This window comes from Periophthalmus magnuspinnatus, chromosome 5 (assembly GCF_009829125.3).
Source record: "Periophthalmus magnuspinnatus isolate fPerMag1 chromosome 5, fPerMag1.2.pri, whole genome shotgun sequence".
Taxonomy (NCBI): domain Eukaryota; kingdom Metazoa; phylum Chordata; class Actinopteri; order Gobiiformes; family Gobiidae; genus Periophthalmus; species Periophthalmus magnuspinnatus.
The window spans coordinates 4,169,185-4,190,601 of NC_047130.1; the positions used below are offsets into that span (position 1 = coordinate 4,169,185).

The 21,417-nt window shown below is 38.8% G+C and overlaps 2 protein-coding genes across 2 annotated transcripts; one reads left to right on the plus strand and one right to left on the minus strand.

Moving 5' to 3' along the window:
• The first annotated feature begins 1,235 nt into the window (after positions 1 to 1,235).
• On the plus strand, positions 1,236 to 4,286 carry psmd6 (proteasome 26S subunit, non-ATPase 6). The gene is made up of 8 exons (XM_033965982.2): positions 1,236 to 1,502; positions 1,859 to 2,064; positions 2,544 to 2,689; positions 2,825 to 3,044; positions 3,130 to 3,238; positions 3,495 to 3,663; positions 3,942 to 4,019; positions 4,093 to 4,286. The coding sequence occupies exons 1-8, from the start codon at positions 1,358 to 1,360 to the stop codon at positions 4,187 to 4,189; spliced, it is 1,170 nt and encodes a 389-aa protein (XP_033821873.1). The 5' UTR covers positions 1,236 to 1,357; the 3' UTR covers positions 4,190 to 4,286.
• Positions 4,287 to 4,332: 46 nt separating this feature from the next.
• On the minus strand, positions 4,333 to 20,152 carry LOC117370530 (ataxin-7). The gene is made up of 13 exons (XM_033965974.2): positions 19,981 to 20,152; positions 18,696 to 18,770; positions 15,774 to 15,989; positions 15,512 to 15,580; positions 12,183 to 12,287; positions 11,461 to 11,746; positions 10,367 to 10,692; positions 10,123 to 10,205; positions 9,747 to 10,039; positions 9,289 to 9,478; positions 9,094 to 9,215; positions 7,878 to 8,976; positions 4,333 to 7,166 (listed from the first exon to the last, which is right to left on the minus strand). Exons 3-13 carry the CDS (start codon positions 15,979 to 15,981, stop codon positions 7,149 to 7,151), a joined length of 2,799 nt encoding a protein of 932 aa, XP_033821865.1. The 5' UTR covers positions 15,982 to 15,989; positions 18,696 to 18,770; positions 19,981 to 20,152; the 3' UTR covers positions 4,333 to 7,148.
• Between the last annotated feature and the right edge of the window lie 1,265 nt (positions 20,153 to 21,417).

Consider the following 21,417-nt stretch of genomic DNA (forward strand, 5'->3'; position numbering starts at 1 on the left):
ATTTTTTAAATAGTCTTTATTGTCTTTATTTTATGGTATGGTATGGTATAATTTTATTTGAACAAGGACAGTGCACAACAATACATTGAACTTAAAAAACGAAACAAAACAAAAAACAGGAAAGATGTATGGTGTCGGGTTAGAGCAAAAGTACTAATTTCCACCTGTAGTCTCAGGACAGGCTCATGATTAAGTAAAAGTAAGTTTGGTGTAGATGGATGAAAAACCTGTAAACATATTGTACATACATCTAGTAAACACATCTCACCCCCACAACACACACACACACACACACACACACAATTTCAGCAGCTAAACGGGCTAGCAGCTAATCAAGCTGTACATTTACTATTTTTAAATTGATGTTATTTTTGTTTTTATTTTTTATTTGGTTGTATATTTGTGTATTGTTGATAAGCGTAGTCTGTTAATTAGGCTTAAATAATAAAGTATGTTTTTCACAAACATCTCCAGAGACCTTTTTTATGATATAAGGTGGAAAGTAAATCAGATGTCTGGATAGTGCAGATTTATGGAGCAAAGTCCTTGAGCTTCACTAAAATCACACCCGTGTAAGGTGAAGGTCACTCAAATTTAATCAGATTACTTTTAAAATAAATGATTGTCTACCATTTCATTTCATGACAAAAAAAACCCAAAAACAAAAAAACAACAACCTCAAAAGCGGACTCGTATGGACTCCTCCATACTCCTTACCAAACCTGGTCACGTGGGTGCAGGAACTCTATTGGCCTAGCTTAAAGGTGCACCTTTTCTGGTAGGGGTGCCACACTATTATAGCATTATGGTTTTGTAAATCACAGTTGTTTTTATTGCTAACAAAATAGCTACTTTGAAAAAAAAATCTTATGGTGAGTGGGGTTGTTTTGTCCACAGATCTGACTTGGAGTTTGTCCTGGTTGCATCACCTTGACTTCATGGAGATAGTCATCCTGTGGAACATTTCTAGGGAAAACAATTAACATTTCCTTGAAGACAAGTAATTGGTTCTCTATCACAAATGTTACAGTGAAGTTTAAAGTTAGTGCTACTTTAAAATGCTGTAGGCCTAGGCATAATATATGATTTTGTTATGAAGTTACTGAGGTAAAGTTAGCAGTGTCTGTATTGTATTTCTGTTTGTGCAGTTACCTGTTGTGACAAACTATTACCAGCAGGTGGCAGTGCGCACACCGCCGCCTCTTAAAGCGCTCGCGCCTGTTTGATGACACTGCGGAAGTGAACAGCCGAATGTTTCCGAGTATTTCCCGTAGTCATCGCAGACTAGCCGAGCAGCGCTGTGGTCGCTCCTCTACATCAGTAAATAGGCTGGATTTGTGTACATTTTGGGGGTAAAATGCCACTCGAAAATCTAGAAGAAGAGGGTCTGCCTAAGAACCCCGACTTGAGGATAGCGCAGCTGAAGTTTCTGCTCACGATGGACGGGCACCGACAGGATGCCAAAGTCAAAACTGAGCTAATGGATGCAATCAAAGCTAACAGTGAGTTAGCAGCTTTATTACATTGTACCTTTTTTATTATGGTTAACACAGTGTATCCGTATTATTTTATTCTAAGCAGTGTCTTTGTTTGGGTACAGAGTAGAAATAACGTTCATTCGTTTGTATGTCTGTTTTAGCTAACAGCCAATATTGCAAGAGCTAGTGTTAATAAACCTACAACAACAACAACACTGGTACGTCTGTTCCATTAGTACATAAAGAAGGTCAGCAACCAGGCTACAATGATATGATTAGGGTTATAATGACTGCTGCAATCATGGAATTCTGTAATAAGAATATAAGGCTTTGTCTAAACTCTAGACTAGACCGTGACACCAATGCTTGCTCTCTTATAGACATGGCTCCATATTATGAGGCTCTCTGTAAAGAGCTGAAGTGGCAGCTGGACACGGACCTGCTGAGCAGAATGAAGAAGGCAAACGAAGAGGAGCTTAAGCGCCTGGATGATGTGCTGGAGGATGCAGAGAAGAACCTGGGAGAGAGTGAGATTCGAGACGCAATGATGGCCAAAGCAGAATACCTCATCCGAATTGGGGACAAGGTACTGTTAGCTATATGCCTCATGATAAACTAATCCTTTCTTTTAGCTATACATTAGTTAAGTTATTGTTAAAAAAAGAAGGATAAAGTCCAAATCTCAGAATGGTATTATCAATTAAGCTCATGACAGTGCTTATCCCTATTGAGACCAAAGTGACAGATGTGATTGTTACCGACTGTTTCTTTTAGTAAGACAATGTGATTGTTATTTAAAAACTATTTGTACTAATACAAGTGCCTTAAGGCTTAATATATTCCAATATGTGACAGGCTTTTACAACTTGACAAGCAATATTTGAGTTGTATAATATATATATATATATATATATATATATATATTATTATTTTTTTTTTTGGTATTGTTTCTGCTTCAAAGAATGCATGAAAAAATCTATAAGTATATTATAATGGAACTCAAGCATCACCACATTGATATTATTATATTATAGCTGATAGTTGCAGTTTGCTACATGTTTACAGGAGGGCGCCTTAACTGCATTTAGGAAGACCTATGACAAGACTGTGGCTCTTGGACATAGATTGGATATAGTGTTTTATCTGCTGAGGATTGGCCTCTTCTACATGGATAGTGACCTCATCACACGCAACTCAGAGAAAGCCAAAAGGTAAGGCACTCAATCAGATGTGAGACTGCTTGAATTAAATGAGCCAGTCACTTTTGGAGTAAAGAGTATGTTAGTCTGCTTAATTAAATACTCTATTAATCACCACTCTCACCTTGTTTTCCCCTATGTCTGTAGCCTCATTGAGGAGGGTGGTGACTGGGACCGGAGGAATCGCCTGAAGGTCTACCAGGGCCTGTACTGTGTGGCCATTAGGGATTTTAAACAAGCAGCCGAGCTATTCCTCGACACGGTGTCTACATTCACTTCTTATGAGCTCATGGACTACAAGACCTTTGTCACATACACCGTCTATGTTTGCATGATCGCACTCAAGAGGCCAGACCTGAGGGAAAAGGTTGATTATGACACATTTTTGTTACAAACATATAATAATAGTGTTTTAGAGATGTTTATTTACTCAACTACTTTATTTTTCACAGGTGATAAAGGGAGCAGAAATTTTGGAGGTGCTGCACAGTCTACCTGCTGTTCGCCAGTATCTTTTCTCCCTGTATGAGTGTCGCTACTCGGTCTTCTTTCAGTCACTAGGTAGGAAAGTATTAACATGACAGGTATTATGTAACTATATAGTAAGCGCTGTATTACGCTGTAGTGAATTCAATTTATAACACATTTTCTGGCATGGTGACAGTAAAAAGTCTCCAAAGCCTAATCCTTGTGCTTCTGTTTGAGTACATTATTTTATTTATTTTGAAAAGCTGAATGTGTCTGTGTTTAAGACCTGCTTCTAGTTCAGAGGTGCATTAAACCACATTGCTTGCATGTCTTCTTTTGTGCACTGTAGCCACAGTGGAACAGGAGATGAAGAAAGACTGGCTCTTTGCTCCACACTACCGCTATTATGTGAGGGAGATGAGGATCCAGGCGTACGGTCAGCTGCTGGAGTCCTACCGCTCCCTTACTTTGGGCTACATGGCTGAGGCCTTTGGGGTCAGCACAGAGTTTATTGACCAGTAAGTTTATTAAATGAAGCACCACGTATGTCCTCAGTGAATGACCACACTTCACTTAATTATGGAGTACACAAATGTAAGACCACACAACAAAATCTGATTGGACATTGTCTTTAGCAACTATATCAAGTTTAACAATTAGTGATGTATAAAACTGGTTGTTCTTCTGCTAACAATTGCCCTCATAGAAAATTATGAGCAGTTTGGTGTTGGCACACTAGCAATTGGTTTATTTTGTTATGACTTAACATTTTTACTAGCAATGCAATATGTTCCAGGGAACTGTCTCGCTTCATTGCCGCTGGACGTCTTCACTGTAAAATTGATAAGGTTAATGAGATCGTGGAGACCAACAGGTAATGTCACTGTTGCTTTCCTGTCTTTGATCTGTTTTTATGTCTGATCCCTAATGTGTCCTTTTCACTGCAGACCTGACAGTAAAAACTGGCAGTACCAGGAAACCATAAAGAAGGGTGACTTGTTGCTGAACAGAGTCCAGAAGTTATCCAGAGTTATAAACATGTAGCCCCTTAAGCCATTTCATGTTTACCGTACATTTGGAAAGCCAAACTTGTATTTTGTCTGACAATATTGTGTGTATATAATAAAATTTGTTAAACAGACTACATATGGTTTGTGCAATGATGAGGCAGAGACATTATTTCATATAAATAGCAGTATAAATTATTTTTATTTACAGAAACTTGTTACAAAACAAATACTATACAATCTTTTTTTCTTTAAATATTAATTCTATTCTATGTTTGTTCATGAATTACATAGCAGCCAATACATAAGTCCAGCTGAAAATTGATAAAGAAATTTATACACACCTTTACATAATGAAGGGTTGATTTCTTTTTCCTTTCATAAATCAATTCTCTTTCACATTCCAAGAATATGAAGCTAATAATGAAAAAAAAAAACATCTGTACAGTGTGTCCATCTGCTGGAGACAGTGTAAAGATGTGTTGTGTGGGGTTAAGCTGAAAAGGGTTTTACAAAATAATTCAACGCCATGCAAAGGCTACTGAAAACTTGTCAGTAAAACTTCAAACTGGGCAGCTGACAAAAGCTCAGTTTGACCGCATACAGGGATAGGCAGAAAATGACTCCTAAACACTTAAACATTCAAGTAAGGTAACAACACTGTCCTCAAACAGTCAAAGGTGAAACTAATTCAGGCACTTTCTTAATTGAGTGTTTCATTTAAAAGCTGCAAACTAATCGTTTCAAAGCTGTCATTTCAATTGCTAGTTTGGCAACAATATGTGAGCAGTTGACTGTTTGAAGCGTTCTTATTCCTTGTGATTGCTCAAGTCTCTTCAGTCTTAAAAAGAACACTATTTTTTCAATTGTGAAATGTGTTTAAGGTACTCCATCTACTTAATGACCAATGTGAGTTCTACAGTGGGCACAGCTTAAAGCCAGTAGGACGTCAAAATCACAGGCTCACACATGCTTTCATTATGTTGATTCAGAAGTGTTGGAAAAGTACATGTGAGAGAGACCTTGAACTATGAAAAACAGGTTGTCAGACAGACACTTTGCTACAGCGGCAACACCATTCCTTAAAGGATTTCAGTACATAATTCATGAGATGCTTCACTTTCTGAATATCACCATATTGCATCATATAGACTTGGCAGTGAACCACTTTATAAGATCAAGTTATGACTTTCTCATTTTCAAAATAAATAATGACTCATCTTAAAATTGTACCAAAAATTCTGCATGTACGAAAAAGGCCTGTGCAAAAATACATATTTCACTATGTACAAATTGTTAACAAAATACATATTCTCAAATATGGATATTTCAAAACCTTTCACACAAAAACTGTAAGGAAAACAGTAAATGATGTTTTCTTTAAAAATGTATCCTTTATACTTTCTTCTCTGAAGGTTCAACAGACAGTGCCAAAAGAAAATGTCACGTGAAGCCATCTTCATGAATCTTGCACTATTACACTCACTTGAGACATCTCAGAGTATTGCCTGATTTAAGACTCCATATGGACAAAGGGAAGTGTAGATTAATACTTGTGACAGTGTTGTGATGAGGCTCGGGTAGTGGTTTTACACAGGACACAATCATCCCCACAGAGACAGGTGAAATGCATAATCTTCCTCCAGTTAAGACACTGTACCTGATTCCCTGCAACACTAGATAAAACTCTACAGTACACAGATGTTAAAGTCACTCCACTGTTTGGGACACAATCTCCTTAACAACAGATGCTCTAACTGCATCTGTGCAAAACTAAGTGGGTCAGACTGCCAAGCATTTAGGTAAACAAATTGGCAAGTTGGCAACATTTGGCTTGTATTGGAGCAGTACCTGTGGAGAAAATAGGTATATTGAGAGCGGCTTCCAGTTGGGTGCAAGTCTACTACTCATTAGGAGTTGTGATGTAAAAGGACATAGACAATGGTCAGGTGTCTCTAAGGCCAAGCTATTGTTTGATAAAAGAATTGAAGGGGCACAGTAGGTGTCCTTTCACATTTGTAAGCACGAGCACATCTACAAAGACGTGTAGTTCAGTGTAAAAGCTTATAAAGAATCAACACTTGCATAATTGTTTGGGTAATGAAAAACTGACTGAGTCACCCCTTTCTGTTGAACCCACTTACAGCCTGTATTACATGTCAGCAAAAGCGAGAAAAATGGAAGGTTATCGTTTTTTTTGTGTGTGTCACAAGCGGCGCTTGGTCATTTAGCTCCCTTTAAAAGGCTACTGATGTGGTTGTAAATAAATCCAGTTCTTCACCAGAATCAATTCAGATAATGAGAAAAATACTTACATCCAACTGTCAGGGTGGTTCTGTGGTTACTGTGTTCTGTGACAACAGCTGATCTGAAATATTTTTTGATGACATTTTGTTTTCAAGACAGATTTAGTCTAGACCCTGTTTTATTAAGAGTAACACAATCACGCATTACCTAAAATGTTGGTTTACAATAAATAGACAAATTTTATGCTCGATTAGGCTTTGTTTAAGAGAGCAATAGCCAAAGAACCAGCCATGGACGTACACAAACACACACACATTCATTGTCCACACAAAAGATTGGCTCGCCGTCTTCCTCATTGTTAACATGATTTGTAAATTTGAATTTCAACTGAACCGATCAATGGCTGTGTGTCTTGTTCCTCCTCTCGTTATTCTGACAGGAAGACCTCTCTGTATACTGGGGAGACACTTGCTTTAGGGTCATTGGGACAGTCTAGAGACCCAAGCACAGATGATTTGTCCCCGTACAGTGCTGCCGCCACCCCAACCACCCCAACCCACACATGGCTTTGGGAGAATTTGTAAGGACCACACTGACTTCACTGAGCAGCCCAGATCATCTCCACCCTGAGGACTGTGGGAAGCTGAGAGTAATGTGGGTTTGACGTTTGAAGGCCTCATTCAGACCAGAGCAATAACCACTGCCCTGGATGATTCCCCGTCCATCGTTACACAGGGGCAACACTGTTGTCAAGGACGAGCCTTTGGCTGTGGACACATACAGAAAAGAGGTTCAGTGGTATGGTTGGACAGAGTCAGACAGAATAGATGTGAGCAGATATGGTTCTCCCAAATGTCAGATATGATCATTTTAGGCTTTGTTAGCGTTTGTATCTATATCTATAATATTATATTCATTTTCAGCTGTCTTATTTCTCCAATGGCAAAATGCTGAATATTTCAGAAGAAAGCGCAATACTGTCAACTGGAAAAAACTTGGAGTGAATATGTTTTGAGGCTGGGTGAATGAGGGATTAGGCAGACAAAATGCTGAATGAGTAAGTGTATGTCACCCTCTGCTGGCAATAGTGGGAAGTGGACAGAGGCCATTGTGGATACACAAAGGAGAAAACTGCTAAGAAGTGAAATTATCAGAGTAAGTCCAATGAAGGTGATGGCCTTGGCCTTCCATTTCATACTATAATCATATAAGGGACTAGATTGGTTCTTTTAAAATGTCCAATTCAACTGACAAAACAGGGTGTAGTACGAGAAGTCTGCAGCTAATCCTGTCAGTAAAAGCTTGTGGTTTGGAGTTCAGATTTCAGGAATTATAAGATTGAAAATATTTGAATGGAATCAAAAATCATAATAAGTCATTCATTTTTTTCCCTATCACCTAGACTTAATTAAAGATCATTTAGTACATAAGAATCTGCACAAGCCAGCCACTTAAATGTCAAATGCAAAAATGCTCACCTGATGTGAATTGTTAGGTAACCCTGGAGTGCCTGGAATGCTCCGTCCATGCTTCCCATGGATGTTGTTAATAGCAGGAGACTTGGACATCTTAGGCCTGCCTGGCCCTGCTCCCCCGCCTCCACCGAGACCTCCGCTGTTCACACTGCTAGATGCGGGGGAGCTCTTGCGCTTCTTTCCTTCCAGGCGAGCATCAGAGTGGTGACTGAAGCTGGTGTGGTGCTCCGATGAGGATGACTGGTGATGGACAAAGGGCCCCAGAGACAGAGTGGAGTCACTGCTATTCATCACTACGCTCATGCGCTTGATGGACTCGGCTGGGCTGCCCGACGGGGGTCCACGGGCAGGCGGCCCTGAGGAGCCCCCAGTGGAACCCATAGATGCATCTGCCTTGAGGCTGAGGGAGTTGGTCCGCACGGTGGGGCCACAGTTGAGTCCCACACTGTGAACACCGGTGTGAGATGAGGATGCTGAGGGTCCGAGTGAGCTGTGATGAAAAGTGCTCCCTGAGCTGCCCACATTTGCACAGTTCTTTTTGAAAGAGGAGGAGTAGTTGGCATTGGAGGAGGATTCAGATGAGCCGTGGGATGAAGTTAAAAGAGAGCTGTTCTTTCTTTTCTTCCCCGAGCTCAAGTTGGTGCTACTGCTATTACTGTTGGCTCCACTGCTGCCCCCGCCTGTAGGGTTAGGCGTGACAGGTGCAGTAGAGCCAGAAGGGATGTCTTTGGGCCTGAATGAGGCTGACCTGGTAGTGTTGCTGCTGGACGAGCGGGACTTGAGAGAGCGGCCTGAGGTGAGGTGTGGAGCAGAAGATGAGGATGAATGGGCTGAAGGCATCTGCGGCGACGAAGACACTTGTCGGGCCTGCGTGGTGCCATAGGCCGGATGTTCAGCCCCGCCCTGAGGGGAGCTGCGGGCATTTAAGGTGGTTCCATAGGAGAGCACAGACTTGCCCTCATAGGACTGGCTATACGGGGACTGGGGCAAAGGGGCAGGGGGGCCCAGGAAGCCTGACGAGGGAGTGCTACTATGGTAGTTTGTGCTTGCCCGATGGGTAGGTGCAACAGAGGAGGAGTTCTCCAAGGCAAAGGGAATTTTCCTAGAAGACACAATGTTACGATTTTGAAATACTCCTCAAAGTAGCACATTATGACCATTTCAAATACGCAATTTAATAATAATAATAATGATAATTATAATAATAATAATAACTTACTTCCACATCTGAGAATTAACATGCTTGTCCATCATTGTGGTTAGAGCACAACGCACTGTGTCCCACCGCCGGTCAAAGGAAAAACAACCTCTTCCATACAGTCGGCTTCCAAAAGTACAAAACTAAAACAGCATTAACATTATAGTTAATTTTTGCTACACCCTCTTTGAAAATGTACAAATCATTTACACTTACAGCTGCTGGTCGAGGGTGATAGCCCGAATAGTGACAGTCAAATTTGTCCACATTCTCCTCCCTCTCCTCATTTTCACCCTCATCACTGGAGGGGCGTGAAAAAACATCTGGAGTAGTTTGTGGATGATGTGATAAATCATGGACACTTGTGGGGTCTCCTGGTGTCCCCCCTCCATGGCCGCTGTTTAGTCTAAAAAGTGTCAAATACTGTAAATATAACCTTGCAGAAAGTTTGGGAACAGGTTCCAAGAACATTGTGATACAATTTTTTGGCATATCCCACACCCCTAGTTTGAGCTCAAACACAGCAGTGAGCACTGCACTAAATGGATTCTTCTTTGTGAACTCAGAAATATGAATAGAACAAAGAATAAAACAATCCATGTAGCTGTACAAGATAATATGATGACAACAAACATTCAAGTCATGAGAACGGACATTCATCTTCTGCTACTCACCGTGGAAGACTGTGGCTGCAGAACTTCTGCTTGCCAACAGACAAAGGCTTGGTGGCCTCGAGCACCGGCCCGTTTCCATGAGCCACCTGATGGGGGTCATGTGCAGAGGGGGCATGTGAGGCGGGGTGGCTTTCCCTGAGAGGAGCGCTCTGCTGAGAATGAGGCTGATGGAGCTCCTTCTCTTTTTCCCGCTCCCGTTCCCTCTCTCTCGCTCTGCTCTTGTGCTCCGCCAGTAATGTGTCAAAGCGCTTCCTCCGACCTGGCACTGCCCTCCGCTGGCTTAAAGAATGCGTCTACAAGGGCATTTGTGTTACTCGCATACTTACAAAGTTGCGTAGATTTACTGGACTAAATCATATGCTGAATTTTGCCTTACCTTGCATGTTAGTGATCTTGTGCATGGTTTGCGAGCAGACAAATCCATAACACCACAGTGGATATCCGGATTAAACTCGCGTTCTATAGGCATAAGAATTCAGCATACATTAATTTTACATTACACGAAGCAATATGACTTTAAAGCTTGTAAATGAATAAAGATAAACATTATGTGCATGCATGACTCATAAGAACATGTTCAGAATACTTTTTAGACAGAACTATAACCACTAGTTGCTGACCTGTCACTTTCTTGTTAAAGTGGCGTCTGCTACTGGCACTGCTGCTGTCCTGCTTCTTGTCAGAGAGGATGGCGAGGTGACCTTTGCCGTTGGGTATCTGACCCGGGGCTGGTAATGGAGGCTTTGGTATGGAGGGACAGTTAAGGCCTGGTTTAAGGGCTGATGAGGAGGTGGTAGTGATGGGAGTAGTGCTGGAGCTCACAGTGGTGCTAGAGGAAGATGTTGAGGAAGATGAGGTGGTAGTGGGAGCAGAGAGAGTCGGCACCAACTTAGCTGAGGAGTCCACATTCAGATGCATCTTCTCCACCTTGACAGCCGGGGTGAGGCTGGAACACAAGGTTAGAGAAATGAAGAAGGCAGCAAGGAGGAAGCCAAGAGTTAGAAACAATGACCCAGTGACAAAGCCATGGTAAGACACAGATGTGTATGTGTGAATGGGGCTGGGAGGACAAAAACACATCTGATATGATTCACCACAAAGTTATCTGTTTCAAAGGTTGTGTCAAAGCATCCAAAACATTTTAAAACAGTAGACGCAACATTTTTTGTTTGTTTTTGCAATAATTGCAATATTATTGTAAAAGAAGTCTGTCTCATCTCTATACAATTTCAGTACATCAAATGTGGGGGGTATTTAGCTTTCTTTCATTATTTCAAAAGAGACATAAACTTACCTTAAAATTTTAAACAGGTTCTAATGGTTTTCCCTGATCATAAACTTTAAATTGTATTTTGATTTATTTGAGCATATTTGAGTAGTCTAGTATTGTCCTGCATTGTTTTCAACTACACCCTATAGTGGCTCACGGCAAAGAATAACAAAAAATAAATAAAATAAATCAGTCTGGGTCATAGTCATATAAAATCTTCTGCCCTTTCTGTTAGTAAGTTTTTTTTACAATAAACAACATATAAAATCACAATCTATTCATGTTGTAATTTGTCACAAAATAACACAAAGAAAATATTACTTCTTTAACTTATTCTAGTGCTTCAAATCAGGTAACTTGGGGTATGAATAATTAGGATAAGGTGCATGACCCAGCACAGCCAGGTCAAGGCACCTCTCTTAGTGGCCATAAACAGAAACTTACATTTTGTCGGGCTGCAGAGCCCTTGGGTAAAAGGGTGGCCTTCTGGGAATGCCCGGAAGCTTCTCTTTGGGTGGTTTGAGCAGTTTGGAGTTGGACAAAGGCGCTGAAGAGGAAGAGAGATTGGATCCAGCAGAGGAGGGTCGGCTGAGAATCCCTCCACTAACTACTCCAGTAGCTGATCCTGAGCCTAGCCCAGGTCCAAAGCCACTACCGCTGCTTCGGTTCCTTCCAGACAAAGGGAAGGTTGACGTGGTCACGGGTTTGCTGGCTGAACTGTGTCTTCTCTCTGCAAAGACACAATCAAGATGCTCATCAAAAGTGAACACATCTGTCCCGGAGAATCGTGGTAATGACACTACAGCTGATCACTTTGTTTTACAGCAGGCCAATGAGCACTTCCAATAAGCACAATTTGCCATTCTTTCAAACTGTGCTTAAAATAGAACCAGGGAACAGGTCAAGAGTTTGATTCCCTGCCCAAGCTTTGTAGAACAGCCACAGATAAAAGGCAATGTAAGAGCAGAAATAGTCATATAAAGCCATAAAATGTCTTGGACTTTTTTATGTTTACACTTTGATGTTATCAGACTTTAAATAAGAGTGTAAGTGTTCAAGAGGAAGTTTATCAAGTATTTGACAGGAATTTTATAATATTGACATCAACAGATAGAAAAGCAACTTTAAATCATGTTTAAAAAGTCATATTTGTTAAGATTACTTACCATAATGTGCTTGAAAGGCTTGGGGCTTCACTACCTGACTACAGTGGTTGCACATCACCAGGTAGAAGTCATCTTGTGCTGGACACTGTCCAAAAATGGGCATGTCTGCACAAAAGAGAAATTGATTGTACGAAACATTAAATTTGTATTAATATAAGTATGATTTAACACTCCTAATCCCTTATTGTATCCTGCCGGTTGGAAAAATGAACACAGGCAACTGCTACCCCAAGAGAACCCAAAAAGTCGTCATAAAATGAAGACACAGGTACAATCACAGGCCTGTAAGCTCAAGCATCACATATAAAGCAAAATTACACAATTACATTTTCCAACTTCCAATGGTACTAGGGATATATTAAAACCATCAGCTCTGTTCCAGGAAAATGTACTCAGATATCGGCTCTAGAATATCGGTTCAGGGTTAGGTCAATTATTATATATTGTTTGTATGGACCAGTCTATGAAATGTTTAAAAACAGACTTCATTGTTCCCTACACTCCTATGTGCTCAATAAGGTCTGAGGGGCAGCTCCAGCTTCTCATCCACAAAAACAAGCCTGAGAATCTAGGACATCCTTTTCTTTGGCCAGCCCCAAACTTGTATTATTTAACGCAATTGTGTTTGTATTTATTTATTTATTTTTATTGATATTTTGTTTACTCTGTGCAGCACTTTGGAGAACTCATTTGATTGGATCAATACATAAAGCCAAATAATGGATTTTTGGATATCTGAAAAACTGAAAAAAAAAAAAGGATCTTTGCTTCTCTACAAGGCATAATTCATATTTACCATTCGATAGTATTCTATATATATTATAGCATTAAAGAGGTGAGAAGAGGTGGTCCACTTAAACCCACTCCACCAGCTCCTTCAAGTGTTCTCCAATCATCAGTGGACCACTGCTGAGAGACGAGGACTGTTATCTTAAGCTCAATAAAAGGTTTAGAAGTTTCCTCTAAAGGAGATGAGAAGCAGCCTGCCACAGAGAAATCTATGATAATACCTTTTGTTATATAGAACCTGTGACAAAATAAACAAAAAGACCAAATATAATATTTGTAAAATCCATATTTTTGTAATTTATACATTTCTTCTGATATAGGGTTTAGTTTCACATGTAATTTTTGTACTTCACTTAAAAAGCAAAAGACCCAATGTACACCTTCTAGTCAGACCAGCAAGGTCAAACAAACTCCTTCCCAAACTAGTGCCACTGTTCACTCAGGATTGTTTACTTGTCATTCTCTACTGACATGATGAACTGGCAGCGACATGTACATCGAGACCGGTCTGTCCTGAAAGGACATCAAATGTTACATACAATATGTGTCTTTAATAATTGTATCTTTTTTTGTTGCAGTTTGTTGTTGTAGCTATTCATTGGAGATGCCAACTCTTCGTTGTGATGACGTTTATGGTGAATTTTCAAATGCGGAAGTGAGCAGACTTGTTTCTTTTATTAAATTGTTTTAGATGGGATTAGATTTAGTATTGTGATTTAAAAGGTCCAAATTATAACATAATGATCCATGGGTGTCATAGATTATAGCTATATAGCAGACATACATACTGCTTTAAAGAGCATTAGACCAGCCTGCTTAATTTCACCATTCTCACCAAAGGCAGAGATGGATGATCTATAAAGAACAGTCACAGGTCTGGCGCAGTCTGACCACAGCACAGGCTGTCAGTATCTGATCTGTAGAACTACCACTTCAGGAACTTTTTCAAAGACATGATTAATTGTATGATTTCATTATTCATTTTTCTACCTGAATTAATCACTACCACCAATATTTTTTGCTGTGAATATGAGAATGGCAGAAATGCCATCAAATACATTTAGTGGTGAGTCATGACAGAAGTATAGTCATCCACTGGTTCTAACCCCATAGTCACACACAAACACCATGGGAGTATTACAGTCCACGCACAGACTCCTATGAGCAGCATGTGCCGATCAGCCCCATGGCACAAACAAGAGCTGGACAGACGCAGTGACATGTTAGTGCCATGTGTTTCAGGAGCTACACTCAGCCCACAGTCCTGCTCTGTCAACCACACTCTCAAATACACCGTAGGAAATCTGCACAATTCCTCAAAGCACAAACAAATGTTAATTTAGCAGAAATCATGCGATTTTCTTTGAATACGCACCCAGGTTATATTGTTAATGATGCAAATGCAGTGACTGCAAATAGTCTTTTGTTAATGCAACATAAGCCATAACAAAATCTCAATCTCAATTAATCTAATCATGTCTAAACAAGATGATCAGCAAAGGAAAATGGACAAACAGCAGATTGATAAAACTGATGCATGTGGTAATTGATTAATTGCTTCCCAAAGCTCAACATAACTATACCACCCTCAAAAAGTGGTACTATCATAGATTTCTTAAAATTAAATTAGTTGGGTAGCTTTTTAAACGGCACTGATTATTTTGTATTCTAAATAACTAAACAATTTTAAATTTGTTTATTAATTAAGCTGTAATGGCAATTAATCATGAAGATAAAGATATTATATTGGCCACAAAAGGTTTGTTGTGTGATATATGTTCATACATGTGTGTCGATGCAATCTCCCCTCCAGGAGAGCTTCGGTAGCAACAGTTTCAAAAGTAGCGATCTGGACATTGTTTTTTTTTTAATTGAAGACATTTTTGGCAACCTCAAATCAAAATTGATGATGACTTCTGGAATAAACCATTGTTATCCTATAAATGTATACAGTAGTCTACTGCTAGGCTACTTTGATACTATAAGTCATTTTATATGGAAATTCATAGTGTGACTTCATTAAAGTGCTACACACCCTCCACACTGTTAGTAAACGATTCAAATCTAAATCTAACTACAAGATCGATAAGCTATATGCTAATTGACACTGAATTAGTTAACTCTACCTTTAGGGAAATCTAAAAAACATGTGATGAAGGTTTTTTTTTTTATTTCAATGTTCCAGCAGCAAGTAATGTCATAGTTTACTTAGCCACCTGAATAAATGTATTGCATTAATATAAAGTACACAGGTATATTTGCCATTATAACACAGATGAGCCTACTGGAATGCTATAGCCTCCGTAAACAGTATAAGAAATAATAAGTCCTATTTTGGTATTGGTAGGAACATAGTTTAAAGTTGGAACAGGGGACAGATAGGCTGTAAAAATGGCGTTTTATAAACGGTAATAGTGACTGGACAATCAAGATTTACTTGGGCACAATAACGCTGGTAAGTGTTTGAATCGTGTCTTTAAACGTGTGCAAATCCACAGAAACAACATACACCTTTGGCCCTAAAGGGAAAAAACACTTACCTTCTCGGCACAAACGCATGGCTTCGCGATTTTTCCCGAAGTCTTTAAAACTTTCCTCCAATTCAGCACCTGAAAACATGACAATAGCACACAGACAGATAAATAGTTGCACTTGCTTGCCTGCCTGTGCTGTTGCTACCAGTAGGATTTCCTAATATTCCACCAAAACTGCATGCAATCGGCCAAAAAAGACAGACAACACTAGCAAGTGTCGCGCTCGGTATCGCTACCACACGTTCAATCGGGGCGTTGGGGAACTCACCGTCGTTGCCGTGGAGTTTGGCAGCGTCGACCCAGTTGCTCCAAGGCTGTCCCAGCATTATTTCTGGGCTAGGCAGGGATCTCCGCTCCGCAACAGTCGCCATTGCTGTGGAGCCTTCTCCCCGCTGGATCTGCTGCTGCTGCTTCAGCTGCTGCCTGGCCGCTCGGCGCAGCTCCCCCCTGACGTCATCCTCGGCCCTTTCCGACATTCTTTCCGCTACAATGTAACAACACAGGAGTAAAGCTTTGGTCGGGTTCGGGATAGGAGGACTTTTTCACTGATTGACACGAGCAAACGCGTGTTGTTTTAGTCGCTTCCGACTCCGAGTCTTCAACCACAATCAAACCTCCGCGCAACAAGTCGTCTTAATAAAGATTATTGATAATATTGAACGATCTAGGCGTATTTCAATAAACCAACTCTAAACCTACCTGAAGGTCACACTGCAACTGCTAAGCTAACAAAAAATGTTACAATGATCGTTAGATTAATAGAAATGAATTAGGATAAATATAGGCCTACATAAACAAATATCCTACGCAGCCTACATAGCCTGTGTAAATTAGTATTATTTATTTAATAACCAATTTATTTAATAATCACTGAAACAATTCAGATAGGCCTGTAAAGTACATTATAGTCTTTTTAATTAAGATGACACCAAAAATACAATATTGTTTTGGATTAGATTTTTAATTATTAAAAATGTACCCTCTATTTAGGCTACATAATAACGGTTTTGGACTTATAAGCTACCAAATGGTAAAAAAGTAAAATCCTCTGAAATGTTTATAAATCTATGTTGTGGTTTGTTGCAAAATCAGTTAATTGTGACATTTCAGTTAACCCAGATGTATTTGGTGAGATAGTCCCTATACTTGAAGTGTTTTGCCTGGCCAGGCAATAACATTTCATTGACACTGAAGTTAAGTGCATTCACAGGTTTGTTTTTCAAATTATGTAAAGTATAGTATGTATCAATTTTTACATGATAGTTTGTGAAGAAAACCTGAAAAAGGAAAGTTTGAAATTACAGAACGCAGAGTTTCATACAAAAAATAAAATTAAAAAATCCTTCTATAAATCCATGCCAATTTATGTGTAAAGGAACAAGTTTTCTGACAGTTTACAGTTTGAAATGCCAAAACTGAAACTGAATTTTGTGCATTGAATTAATCATCATTAAAAGCAGAATTTTGAAAGCATGATTCTAAATTAATTATTTAATTCTACAATTCAAGTCATGTTAACTTCAATTCAAATTCAGTTTCAGCATTTGAGTTTATTTTCAATTTCAGTTTAAGTCACATATCAGCCCATACCAGATTTGGCGGCAACAATATAGTTGTATGTTATATGATCATTATTTATTTATTTTATATAGTCAATAACATGTGCCATTGGAGTGCCTTTCAATAACTTCCTTTTATCTCCCACCCATGCAAACTACCCGAGTACACATTCTGGCACTCAAACCAGGATTTCCCTGTTGGAATGCATATAACATCTCATCAAGAGAAAATAATCTATGAGCAAAATCTATTTTATTATAATGATCTAAAGAATGCACTTCATAGGATACAATAAAAATAAAGCATAACTGCTCTTTTAGGATTTATTTTAATCAATTAAGAAAAACATAAACAGCTATATTTTATGCTTCGTGTGAGGGGTAAAACAGGAGAGATGGGGTGAGCCATGTCTATTCCATGTCTATTAGCTCTTCTGATCAAAAAGAACTGAAGATTTTTGTGTTGCAAAGCTTTTGTCCAGGCACTCTTTGGCTCTTCTCTCATATGGTTAGATCAAAACATCCCAGCTCACTTTAAGAGTTTGTTGCTCTTTTGATCTGCCCCTCCTAGATTCACCAGGAGCATGCACAAAGCGCACCTTGAACCTCAGGCCTGAATGAATGCTGGTTACTTAGATAGTTCAATTAACAACTTGAGACTTAAGCTGGGGATGGAGCTGGTTTCAGCATTGAATTTAATGATAAGCCTGGATTTGTAAAACAATGTGAATAGAAAACCCCATATGTTAAGAGAATGTTGTATATATTTTACCATTTAAGTGTCTAATATTTAGAAACAGAAATCTCTTTATATTGCTATATTAACTCATTGGTTACCAACACAAAGTTTACTACTGTTGATGTGTCTTCAGGGAAAACACTTCACTTCACCTTGTCTTGTATGAATGTGGTGTGTGAGTGATTGGTGATGGTGGGAGGGGCCAATGGTGCATCACTTCTGTCTACCCCCGAGCAAATGTGACTACAGCAGTAGCTTACCACCACAACGAAAACAAGGAACATTCAGAGGAATATTACAAATCAAAAGAACAAGTTGCTAAATCATACTTTTCGGAAACTAATGGAGAAAAGTGATTTAACCTATAATAGAGCAGTGTGCACTCTCAGAAGCAGCAATTATAGAAACCTCTTAAAGGCATTATAAAGATAGTAGGTGTTGATGATTTGTGATAAAAAAAGGAATCTAGGCAAAATAAATTATATCAACGTTTTGTCATATCACTAATCCCTACACACAAGGCATACACTAATCAAAAACAAGAATGAGAAAAAAGAAGCTGTAAGGACAGATCTGACTCCCAGCCTAACAATTGTACTTTTATGTCACGCATACCTCAGTGAATGTTGGTCCTAAATTCTGATAATCAGTTTTTGTTTTTACTTTTTTATGAAAAGACACTCTGCATTAATGGGATAGACATAGAGTTATTATTAGACAGATACTAAACTTCCCGAAAATGCAGTTTGATTTATGCAAGTGTGAAAAATGGAGGCAAATCAGAAGTCAGACTTGATGCTCTAGGTGGTGGAGTTCATTTATACCATACTATAAAAGGAAAAGGTGATTAAATGTATTATTTGAATCTGATATGTTGACACTTGAAGCCTACCTTTCAAAAGTTAATTATTTTTAACACTGTCAGTCGATCCACATCAGTAGGTTCATCAGCAGACACTGCAGAGGTCTGAAGACACACAGCACAAACATGGTAAAAGGACAAGTCAGGAGTGTTTTTTTTAACAAGAGATTAATTCAGTTAATACGAATTCATGAATAAATAAACAAAAGATTTAGCAGGGTCAATAAAACCGTCTGATAGTCATCAGCTCTCTTCAATATTTTACATCATCAAAACTGCAATTCATCTGCACAATAAACCTCACTAAAATGCACCCACCAAGGCAATGCAGCCATTGTGTTCTTAAACAAAATACGTATTATTATTATTATTATTATTATTATTATTGGTAATGTTTTATCCATATCCATTTTTATCCAACACACAATGGCAGAATATCAGTGAAAGTTCTGAACTGTCGGACAGCCACAGAAACTTTAAAAAAGTGCTTGAGGAACTCCTTCCACACAAATATTTGTCATAGTGAAGCAATATCTAAAACAAAAAGTGGAAAATGACTTACTGTAGTGCATGAATTGGCTACGTTTATCCACAGAAAATGTAGAAAATTGTTTCAACTGAATTTCTTTGGCAATATAATGAAAACACAGTAAGCCAACAGTTCAACTATATTGTGATGTAACACAATAGGTTAGTACCTTAAAGTAAAAACAGATACTTCAATAGGGCAATGCTGTGATGAAACATGAACATTTATTACCTAAAGAAAAACTTACTCTTGAACGTAGCCTATTTAAATGATCAGCTCTCACACTGGCTAGTACATAGCTTATTTTTTAAGGCCTAATTGTGGGGTAATGCCAACCACCAATAACATGAAAACGGGTTGCCTGGATACAGTTTAAAACATCAAATGCATATTAACAACTCGTTTCACAAATTTTCAGCAATGAAAGCACAAATCAATCTGTTGGCCATTTCTAAATGGAGGCAGCAGTTTCAGAGGGTTAGCAGCAGCTACACTCCCTATTTAATACTTGCCAGGCTATGTCCCTTTGTCATGACAATGGTGCCGTAGTCTTTGGTCATCAAAGTGTAAAAGGTGGACCCTGTCAAATATAGCCGTGTATAAAATACACTTGAGTGAAGGTTAGTGGAGTGGCTACAGACGTAGCCATCAGTGGTGGCTACATTAGCCTGCTAGCTGAGCCCTTTAGCCAGCCATTACTAGCACTGGCGAGGAAACTGGCAAAGCCTGACAGCACAACACAAGAAATAAGCAATAGTCATGACTTGACAGAAACTACACTCTTACCGGTGTTTTAGAAGTAGTGGATAAAAACGAGACTCCAGAGAGACTAAAATCAGCTGGATGCACTGGATAAAAGACTACAGGCGGTGGAAAAGAGCGAGTTCAGAGCTCAGCCTCTGTGGAGGTCTTCACCTGGTGCGTCCATGTCTGTTTACCAGACTGCATTCTGGGAGCAGGACGTCACCGCGCACGTACGCACGACTCACAACACAAGTAACACAAGTTTAAAAAAACAGTTCAGGTCAAATAGATACAGAAGTCCCAATATACGTTTAATACCGGATCTTCTCGATTACCTCAGTACTAATGCTTTAATAATATTTCTGGATATTTATAGACTTTGGTAGAACATCATTTCCTATTCAAGAGACTACATAGTTTTGGTTGGGGTCTCAACTTTGTGTCACTTATTCAACTGCTCTATCAAAATATTAACGTTATGTTATATCTGAATACAGCCTCCAGGTTCCTGTAGGAGGTCTGTAAGTCAAGAATATCCTGTGGCCCCATCTGTGTTTGTGTTAACTGTTGATCTTCTATTCATTCATATTATAAAAGACAAATTAAAGTATGTCAATTTTTAATAAGGACATTAAAATCGCTCAGCTTGCTCATGATACAACTTTATGTGTAAGTGCTATAACAAATGTTCAAATGTTTTCTAATGCATCAGGTTTAAATGTGAAATACTATGCTTATATGAATGTAATGACAATGTATTATAACACTGAAGTTAAAAAAAAGTGTAAAATATTTAGGTACAGCCTACATGTCAGTGAAGCAGCAACCGCTTTTAATTTGAGGTGAGATAAATTAGATTTTATTTATAAATCACAAGTGACAAATGAGTTCCTTCCTTTCACATGTGTCAATGAAAAAAAAAGTATAATCTGGAACAACAAAAATATAATGATTCAAACGAAACATTCATTTTGCAAGATCTTTTTGACAATACTGGCCATATTCAGTCATATGTATCATTCATAACAATCAACCTCCTATCACTTCTCAAGAATTTACCTCAGAAATTCAATACCAAGTGGTCTCAAACAATAAGTACAACCAAGACAAGTCGCAAATGCTAGACATCCCTAATAAGAAATGCTCCAGTATACACATCAGAAACTGTATTCAAAACCAAAATAAAATTACTCCCTCCTGCAAAGCTTAATGGAACACAGAAATCTCCAAAATAATATGGAAAACAACCTGGCTGATTCCCTCAAAATACTGGATAGAATAAAATAGAAGAAATGCACTGGACAATCATTCATTGAATATACCCTACCAACTTATTCTAATCAAAATTCATAGACAAAGACAAAAACTGTTCAATTTGCAACTTAACAGAAGAAACAATAAAGCATCTCTTCTTTGAGTGCACATTCACCAAAGACATCTGAAATAAGTTAAAATTATTCATTAATCAAAAAACAAATC

Coding starts and splice junctions, on each gene's coding strand:
- LOC117370530 (XM_033965974.2), bottom strand. CDS start 15,981: ATGTCGGAAAGGGCCGAGGATGACGTCAGGGGGGAGCTGCGCCGAGCG. Junction 15,581..15,773: donor CAAACTCCACGGCAACGACG/GTGAGTTCCCCA, acceptor TCATGTTTTCAG/GTGCTGAATTGGAGGAAAGT. Junction 8,977..9,093: donor GTTAATTCTCAGATGTGGAA/GTAAGTTATTAT, acceptor TGTGTCTTCTAG/GAAAATTCCCTTTGCCTTGG.
- psmd6 (XM_033965982.2), top strand. CDS start 1,358: ATGCCACTCGAAAATCTAGAAGAAGAGGGTCTGCCTAAGAACCCCGAC. Junction 2,690..2,824: donor AACTCAGAGAAAGCCAAAAG/GTAAGGCACTCA, acceptor CTATGTCTGTAG/CCTCATTGAGGAGGGTGGTG. Junction 3,239..3,494: donor GGTCTTCTTTCAGTCACTAG/GTAGGAAAGTAT, acceptor TGTGCACTGTAG/CCACAGTGGAACAGGAGATG.